Below are 10000 nucleotides of genomic sequence, written 5' to 3'. Positions count from 1 at the left end.
GATTTAATGAACCAAGTAGATAACAGTACAGTACACCAACTCTTTACATGTTCATGAGAACTCCTGACTTGTCATGTAGACAGCAGTAAGATATGTGATTGTTTTAAAACTTTTTTTTTTTCCCCTCCAAACCTAGGACCCCCGCGATGATTGGCTGCTCCTTTGTGGTCGACAGAGAGTACTTTGGGGAAATCGGACTTCTCGATCCGGGCATGGAAGTGTACGGAGGAGAAAATATCGAACTGGGAATGAGGGTGAGGGCATCCTTCCAGATTGTGTGAAGGTGTAAAAATCATTTGACCTGCATCACTCAGAGGAAGCAAAAGTTTAGTCAGTGTTACCTTTTTTTAAATAAAGGAAAGTTCTTGTATGTGTTCCACCTAAAACAGTTAAGTAAAAAAAAAAAAAACCTATGTTAATTATGTGTCAGATTTGTACCTGCGTATTGATCTAAACATTCAAAGACAGAAAAGATGTTTTTAGAGTTAAATTACTTAATTATTTGTTTAACTAGTTAATTATTTAATCAATTTACAAAAGCACTTTCAGTAGAATATATGTGTATTTTTCGAATGCAGACTTTGATTGGCAGTCTTGCACTTGACAGAATGAAGTTTGTGATGATTCTTCCAGCAGCATCCCAGGCCACAGAGTGATGCTTTAGATTTATAAATAGTTAGGGTGGAGATGGAGTTTTAATAACAGTTCCACATGTTGATGCTATGGGGTTGAAACTTCGTGGGCGAACTGAGGAGAACTTGCACTCAGGTGTTGAATAACAGACAGAAAACTTTCAGAGCCAAATTATAATGTTCATTTGACTCAAATACTTCAAAGTCAGCAATGCACTGTGAATGTAAAACCCTCTTTAGCGGCTGCCCTGAGGTGAATTTAATGCTCCGTGTGAGACGCAGTCTGCTGGACATTCTGACTGTTTAATTCAGAAAATGTTTTGCTTTAGCCAAGTGGAACCTTCATGACCCACTGGAGTGCTGGGCTAAAATGCTTTTATTTCCTTTCATTCATGAGTCTGTGCACTGCACTCACTCTCTCTCCAGTTTAGTGACCGCTCAAAACTGCTTTTACAGGAGTTCCTCTCTAAAGGTCATTAGGATGCTGTAAGTGCAGAGATATGTTACCCCACAAGCGTCTATGTCTTTATCGCTTTAAAATGTCCCCACATCCTCTGATATGGCGTGTCCCCTCTGGCACTGCATGGTGTACCTTTAGGACAGTCATGGTATTTCCCACAGGGTCTTAAATGCCTTTTTGGTGTTAATGCAGCATATTTAAATACGCAGTGTTGACTCCATTACAGTAGCTTGCAGGACAACCCCATCAGCACGTGTCAGAATGATTTATACATGTTCATTTTCCTGCACCACTGGGCTGAGACCAGCAAATATGTTGGAGGTGACTATGGCTTGTTTCTTCATTACGTGCTGCTGAACTAACTCTGCAATGAAACAGTCCCTGCGAAATGGCTAAAATTCCCTTTCTGACTGCTCCCACTCACAGCCAGCCACGGCTCCACAGCGGTTGCACATGATTTCTCTGAAACAGTTTTGGCTGACCCAGCACACCGGGGGCTTGCCAGGAGACGTCAGCTGGGATAGGTTTGATTGACAGTTACATGTTTAACAATTAGTCTGTGCCGATAGACGGACTGTCTATGAGCGTTTCTCACGAAGGTGATGAAAGACACTCCGCAGCACAAGGAATACTGAGCATTTATCATTTACTGTTTACTTTGTCCTATACTCCCACCCCACCCCACCCACAGACACTCAGACAAAAGACTACCTACTTACATCAGTTGTTTTGTTTTGTTTTTTCTGAAAAATGTAGGGGAAAATATATATGTGTGTATGTGTGTGTGTGTGTGTGTGTGTGTGTGTGTGTGTGTGAATAAATAAATGAGACACAGAGAGAGAGAGAGAGAGAGAGAGAGAGAGAGATCAAACAAGCTGGAGCATCTGCAAAAGGAGGCACTGTAGCACAGTATCTAGAGGATTAGACTGGTGTGGAGGTGCGGATGTGTGGGGAGGTGTGGATCTCCTGTGGAGGTGCAGATGTCTGGGGAGGTGAATGAATGGAAAGCAGGGTGTAGTGAGAGCATGCACAGGTTCACTCTGCTCTGATCTGTATGAATCTGACAACACCCAGCAGCTTTCAAATGGGCGAAATGGTCCAAACCACTGGTGCTGATTAAGATGCCCTGTTAAAAAGAGCATGTTGTTCAAGCTTAATTCTGCTTTCATTTCAGTCATTCATCTAGTCTTCCTTACCACAGGCACCAGAAATACACTCATAGTATTTAACATCTCTCAAGACTGCCTTTGAAAGCAATCACATAAAACTAATTACCACTGACCTGAGTGATGGAAAAGGTTGAACACAGCCAACTCAGGGACGCGCAGCCTACCTGTCTGTCATATTTGATAAAAAGCATTCTTTACAACCAAAAGACCTAATTACTTGATTTGAACCGACTTTCTATGAAACCAAATTGCTTTTTGCTTTTCATTCATTCGTGGGTAATAACCTTTAAAAAAATAAATAAATAAAAAAGGAGAGTGCAGTTCTTCCATTAGCACACATCCTGGCATGTCTGTAGTCCTCAATTATCTCAGTCTCCGTTAAAATACTGTCCCGGCCCGGGAGAGGCGAGCCCAGGGGCGACAGAGGCCCGGGCAGAAACACCGTGTCAGTCCAATCAGGCCACAGCACCAGGAGACTTACGAAGACCTTGACCTTTGGATCGCGCCGACGCCTCTCAATAGCCGCCGCGGGACTCGGCTTTGATTGAAAGTCTGTTGTTTTTAGCGTGAGGAGCTGTACTGAATGCGTCCTTCACTTTCTCACAGTCTGCAGACAGCAGAGGCCTGGACTCAGATAAACCAGACCAGGCTACAGAACTTGACCCTTCTCACAGATACTGTACAAAGGTAACAAAGCAGAGATCTGTCTCTATTGATCAAACATAGATCTTTCCCAATGCATGCATTATTTAAAAAGGTGGGATCAATTTGCCCCGGCTTAATGGACTGAAAGTTATTCACTTCACACGTGATTGCTTCTCTGTCTCATTTGAAGAGACTGGTGGAGATCAGAAAGACTGCTCACCAAACAAAAACATGCCAATGAATACGAGTGACCAAGACTAAATGAGATACTTCTCAAGACTAAGGCTCATTTGCTATGCATTGTTACCGTATTAGAGAGATAAGTGTGGAGAAACCAGGGCAGAAATTCGTCTGCATTCAGACAACCCCCATCTGCCAAAGAGTCGTAAGGTAAGGCTGGTGCCTGTGCATGGCGTCACACTGGACCTTGTTTCTCACATGCTGGGCATGATATGGTAAAACAACGACAACAATAATAACAATAATAATAATAACAACAACAATAATAATGATAATAATGATAATAATGGTAATAAAAAATAATAATGAAAATGAAGACACTGCAGGGAATTTAGACTTCACTGTACTATCACTAATATCCTGTATCAGACACAACCAGTAGCTCACAGAGCGAGAACTTGTATCAGACACAACCAGAAGATCACAGAGAGAGAACCTGTATCAGACACAACCAGAAGATCACGGAGACAGAACCTGTATCAGACACAACCAGAAGATCACGGAGACAGAACCTATATCAGACACAAGCAGTAGATCACAGAGCGAGAACCCGTATCAGACACAAGCAGTGGATCAGGGAGAGCGAGCTGGTTGCCGTGGGCAGCCTGAGAGACACTGGGGTGTACTTTCTGAGATAAGTGGTGATTGTCAGAGATGATGGACATCAGAAGTGTTTCTCTGATGTGTTAGCTATGACCCAGTAGAGCACAAAAAGACAGTTTCTCCAAATCTGCTGGTACGGAGGCAGTCTCTCCAAATCTGCTGGTACTGAGAAAGCGTTTCCTGTGAAGCAAGAGGTTCTGACAGCTGCTAAAATGGAACGATGTTTCGCCTTTCGTGGCAGCTGTGCCCTCAGCTGAGAAGCCAGTGATATGAAACTAAAATCTCCTCCATCTGACACGGCTTCACACTCACATCCAACACCGCAACAAAATCACAGAGTGGCCTCTGCCCCCGTAGAATCAGGACCACCAATTCAAACGTGAGTTTAAAGTGAAAGCGTGATGCCCATACGTGTTTTTTTTTTTTCTGTTACTGCGTAATAACAAGATGCTCACATCTCCGTTCTCGCCTTTAAAGGGTCTTGTCCAGCTTTGATGTCTCAGTCCGCTAACAACCACGCTTTGATTTCACTCCATACCAGGCTCCTTCACGATGGAGCCCAAACACAGAAATAACCTTGAGAGCATTTGAATTATACATCACAACATGCCAGATGTAAGGTCATTCAACATGATCTGTTTCCAGCAGTACAGTGCTGCATGAAGAACCACACAGGCAAACCACTGGCAACCTCTACTGTCGTTAATTAAACCCATTACTCATGATTGCTATGGTCGTTTGGAAGAATGACCTTCCCTTTCAGGAAGTGCTTGTATCACACACACACACACACACACACACACACACACACACACAGACACACACACAGGGACAAAGAATCAGATCAAACATCTGTAAACGTTTCACTGAAGAACACCGGCTGGTTTACCTGTCAGAATTGCTTTGCATTTTCTTGTAGCAATTCACACCAATTAGAAGTGACTGGAGGCAGAATATTGACAAAAGAAGCATTTGAATGAAGAATTATAAGCCTGCTGAGAGATCCACCTGGCTTTGTTTATTGCGCGTAATGCGTTGCAATCCCCCATAATCCTTTGTTATTCATGTCTTGGTTACCATGGCGCGTGAACAGAATTGAGCGACCGTCTAGAACGTTCTAGATTCCACAGTCAGTCAGTGATGTAGGGGGTTGGACAGCGATAGCTCACAGGGTAAAGCTTGCCCGTCTCCAATGGTCTTCAGAAAGCTGAGAGGAAAATAGATATGTAATTGGAAAGCCTGAATTGATTTTGAAATGCCCTGAGGGTCACAATAGAAAAGTCAATTATCATATTCCCGCGGTCCTCAAAGGGTGGGGGCCTCTTACCCCCAGTCCAGGGATGAATTTTCATAATCCAGTGGCTGATGTCAAGCGCTTGGACCTTTCAGAGAACGCAGTCTGGCGTCGACGTGCTCTCTGAATGTACAATGACTGCACTGTAATTTCTTTTCTTCTGATAGTGTCCACAGCAGTTTCTGAAATAGTCGGAGGTGGGTTTCTGTTGTCTTCTTTTTTGAGAGGGGGGGGGGGAGGGAGAGAGAGAGAGAGAGAGAGACAGAGAGGGACTTTTAACTAAGTCCCTCTTAACATGCATTTGTGCTATAGCTGATTCAGGTCCTTCTCCTATTGTCCTGCGTTTATAGATCATCAGTCTCCTCTTTAGTGAGCCATCAGACCAGATCAGTGAAATTCAGCTCAGATGGCTCTGGCATGAGATACCAATTAAATTAGCGAGTAGGCTTTCTCTACAGCCTGCATAAACCGCCTCATTTAATTAGTCCTGTGAAAATAATCTACGGTCAGAAACTTGACTGCTTCCTGTGTAGTGCATCTTACAATAAAATGTGTCTATGAATATATTGCATATATTATTATTTTACATATATATTACATTCATTATTCACATACTTGTCTGTTAATGCTTTGATATCAACCCAGTGTCACAACACATTCATTAAATACAGTGAAAGCGCTATGGTGAAATGCTGAATAATTCAGGTGACTGAGTGAGATCTTAAAAATGTACTGATGGACTAGGATGTCATATTATCACTTGGGATATCAGATCATAGTTCTGTTTATATACACTCTGCATCAAAAAGAAAAGGATCCCAGCTCGGTGTGGTCTCTGAAACACAAGAACAGCAGCCCAGAACACAGCATACTGAGGACTGCTCTGGTACTCTGTCTGACTGGGGCTCTCCCTGACTGGTACTCTGCCTGACTGGGGCTCTCCCTGACTGGTGCTCTCCCTGACTGGGGCTCTGTCTGACTGGTGCTCTCCCTGACTGGTGCTCTCCCTGACTGGGGCTGTTTGGAATGATGAACTTATCTCTGTGTCCTTTTGTTTCAGCTGTGTTTGTGTATCCTTTCTGTTCTGACTGTGTTTGTGTTCTTGTTTCTGTTCTGACTGTGTTTGTGTATCCTTTCTGTTCTGACTGTGTTTGTGTATCCTTTCTGTTCTGACTGTGTTTGTGTTTTTGTTTCTGTTCTGACTGTGTTTGTGTTCTTGTTTCTGTTCTGACTGTGTTTGTGTTCTTGTTTCTGTTCTGACTGTGTTTGTGTTTTTGTTTCTGTTCTGACTGTGTTTGTGTTCTTGTTTCTGTTCTGACTGTGTTTGTGTTCTTGTTTCTGTTCTGACTGTGTTTGTGTATCCTTTCAGTTCTGACTGTGTTTGTGTTCTTGTTTCTGTTCTGACTGTGTTTGTGTTTTTGTTTCTGTTCTGACTGTGTTTGTGTTCTTGTTTCTGTTCTGACTGTGTTTGTGTTCTTGTTTCTGTTCTGACTGTGTTTGTGTTTTTGTTTCTGTTCTGACTGTGTTTGTGTTTTTGTTTTTGTTCTGACTGTGTTTGTGTTTTTGTTTCTGTTCTGACTGTGTTTGTGTTCTTGTTTCTGTTCTGACTGTGTTTGTGTATCCTTCCTGTTCTGATTGTGTTTGTGTTCTTGTTTCTGTTCTGACTGTGTTTGTGTTCTTGTTTCTGTTCTGACTGTGTTTGTGTTCTTGTTTCTGTTCTGACTGTGTTTGTGTTCTTGTTTCTGTTCTGACTGTGTTTGTGTTTTTGTTTCTGTTCTGACTGTGTTTGTGTTCTTGTTTCTGTTCTGACTGTGTTTGTGTTCTTGTTTCTGTTCTGACTGTGTTTGTGTTCTTGTTTCTGTTCTGACTGTGTTTGTGTTCTTGTTTCTGTTCTGGCTGTGTTTGTGTTCTTGTTTCTGTTCTGACTGTGTTTGTGTATCCTTTCTGTTCTGACTGTGTTTGTGTTCTTGTTTCTGTTCTGACTGTGTTTGTGTTCTTGTTTCTGTTCTGACTGTGTTTGTGTTCTTGTTTCTGTTCTGACTGTGTTTGTGTTCTTGTGTCTGTGTTGTGATGCTGTGCCTGTTTTTATCACACCCTCTGCTCTGCTAACTTTTTTGTAGTGGAGCAACCTGATGTTTTCAGAAAATATTTTAACTACTGCCCTCTTAAAGACTTGAATAGTTTTATTTTTAATGTTGGTACTCACCGGAACTTTGAGCCAAGACTGAGCTAGTAAGATAAAGAGATGCATGTGTGTGTGTGTGTGTGTGTGTGTGTGTGTGGTTCTTAGTAATATATGCATTAACTACATTGGGATCATCTCTGAAAACCCTCATTTCTTTTTTAATGAAGTGGACTGCATTCTGTTGTAAGTTTGGAATTATTAGTATCATCTTCCATGGACACTGTTATCCATCATCCATGGACACTCTCCGTGTTTCACAAATGTCCTCTGGCCCTGGTGATTCTCCAGACCAATTAATTACCTTCTGAGTAATCCAGTCCTCTCCTAATGGCAATTTTCTCTCAGCGTGATGTAAATGTGTTTCTTTTTCTTTCCGTTTTTTTTTTTTTTGTTTTTTGTTTTTTTTTCTTTTTGGCTGTTCCGTTGCAATCATCTCTGCAGCATCACATCTTTTGTGCTGAGCGAGAAAAAGTCATTTGGACTGATTTGTTTTGCTAATGCCCAGGCTAAGACCTCTAAAGACATGAGAGAGACAGCAGGAGAACAAAAGGCAGACGTGACATTCATGTAAAACCAGCGGTGTTCTGTCAGCCACCTGCTCTCTCCCTGAGATCAGGACTGTCTCTCTCTACCCCAGAGCTCAGGACTGTCTCCCTGTGCCCCACAGCTCAGGACTGTCTCTCTCTACCCCACAGCTCAGGACTGTCTCTCTCTATCCCAGAGTTCAGGACTGTCTCTCTCTACTGTCTCTCTCTACCCAGAGTTCAGGACTGTCTCTCTTTACCCCAGAGCTCAGGACTGTCTCTCTCTACCCAGAGCTCAGGACTGTCTCTCTCTACCCAGAGCTCAGGACTGTCTCTCTCTACCCAGAGTTCAGGACTGTCTCTCTCTACCCCAGAGCTCAGGACTGTCTCTCTCTACCCCACAGCTCAGGACTGTCTCTCTCTACCCAGAGCTCAGGACTGTCTCTCTCTACCCCAGAGCTCAGGACTGTCTCTCTCTACCCAGAGTTCAGGACTGTCTCTCTCTACCCCAGAGCTCAGGACTGTCTCTCTCTACCCCAGAGCTCAGGACTGTCTCTCTCTACCCAGAGCTCAGGACTGTCTCTCTCTACCCAGAGCTCAGGACTGTCTCTCTGTACCCCACAGCTCAGGACTGTCTCTCTCTACCCCACAGCTCAGGACTGTCTCTCTCTACCCAGAGCTCAGGACTGTCTCTCTCTACCCCAGAGCTCAGGACTGTCTCTCTCTACCCCAGAGCTCAGGACTGTCTCTCTCTACCCAGAGCTCAGGACTGTCTCTCTCTACCCAGAGCTCAGGACTGTCTCTCTCTACCCAGAGTTCAGGACTGTCTCTCTCTACCCCAGAGCTCAGGACTGTCTCTCTCTACCCCACAGCTCAGGACTGTCTCTCTCTACCCAGAGCTCAGGACTGTCTCTCTCTACCCAGAGCTCAGGACTGTCTCTCTCTACCCCAGAGCTCAGGACTGTCTCTCTCTACCCAGAGTTCAGGACTGTCTCTCTCTACCCCAGAGCTCAGGACTGTCTCTCTCTACTGTCTCTCTCTACCCAGAGTTCAGGACTGTCTCTCTTTACCCCAGAGCTCAGGACTGTCTCTCTTTACCCCAGAGCTCAGGACTGTCTCTCTCTACCCACAGCTCAGGACTGTCTCTCTCTACCCCAGAGCTCAGGACTGTCTCTCTCTACCCCAGAGCTCAGGACTGTCTCTCTCTACCCAGAGCTCAGGACTGTCTCTCTCTACCCCACAGCTCAGGACTGTCTCTCTGTACCCCACAGCTCAGGACTGTCTCCCTGTGCCCCACAGCTCAGGACTGTCTCTCTCTACCCAGAGCTCAGGACTGTCTCTCTCTACCCAGAGTTCAGGACTGTCTCTCTCTACCCAGAGCTCAGGACTGTCTCTCTCTACCCCAGAGCTCAGGACTGTCTCTGTCCATCCCAGAGTTCAGGCTGAGATGCCTGCTTTTCAGGTGGGAACAGATTCCAAACCATCCTCACTGTGGGCAATATGGCCATTTGTGAGAATCACTTTAAACTGAAGCCTGTTTCTCAGAAATGATTTAGAGTCTCTCTTGGCTCAGATTTGCGTCTGGAGCTTCAGACCCTCCTCCCGACGGGTCAGCGACACGTGAAAAATGGTGTAAATCAAGGGTTAGTGCAGCAGTCTTGTAGCTAGAGTATGACGTCACAGACTGTGTTTTTAAAGACCTGTTTCACTTTTTTCTGATAGTTAACTTTACATTCTCTGTAACTCAACACAAAGCAGAAAAAAGGCCCTTAAAATTTCTGCTCCTGAGAGAGAGAAAAAGGGAGAGAGGGAGAAAGAAAGAGAGAGAGAGGGGAGAGGGAAAGAAAGAGAGAGAGAGAGAGGGAGGCCATCAGTTACAGCAGTTAAAGTCAAAGTGGTCTGGTATTGGTGTGCTAGAGTGTCGCCGCTCTGACAAATCTATAGTCAAAAATCACACACTCTTACAATCAGGACTCACTCCAGTAAATCACACACTCTTACAATCAGGACTCACTCCAGTAAATCACACACTCTTACAATCAGGACTCACTCCAGTAAATCACACACTCTTACAATCAGGACTCACTCCAGTAAATCACACACTCTTACAATCAGGACTCACTCCTGTAAATCACACACTCTTACAATCAGGACTCACTCCAGCCAGAAATCACACACTCTTACAATCAGGACTCACTCCAGCCAGAAATCACACACTCTTACAATCAGGACTCACTCCAGTAAATCA

At 44.2% G+C, this 10000-nt stretch overlaps 1 protein-coding gene across 1 annotated transcript in view; it reads left to right on the top strand.

The window, feature by feature from the left end:
• The window catches only part of galnt9 (polypeptide N-acetylgalactosaminyltransferase 9), a 65608-nt gene that overhangs the window by 39934 nt on the left and 15674 nt on the right, over positions 1–10000 (top strand). The window contains exon 6 of the mRNA XM_030791622.1: positions 137–254. Within this exon, the coding sequence (XP_030647482.1) occupies positions 137–254 (118 nt within the window). The remainder of the gene's footprint in view (positions 1–136; positions 255–10000) is intronic.

This window comes from Chanos chanos, chromosome 14 (assembly GCF_902362185.1).
Source record: "Chanos chanos chromosome 14, fChaCha1.1, whole genome shotgun sequence".
NCBI classification, from domain to species: domain Eukaryota; kingdom Metazoa; phylum Chordata; class Actinopteri; order Gonorynchiformes; family Chanidae; genus Chanos; species Chanos chanos.
This window is presented reverse-complemented; position numbering and strand designations above follow the sequence as displayed.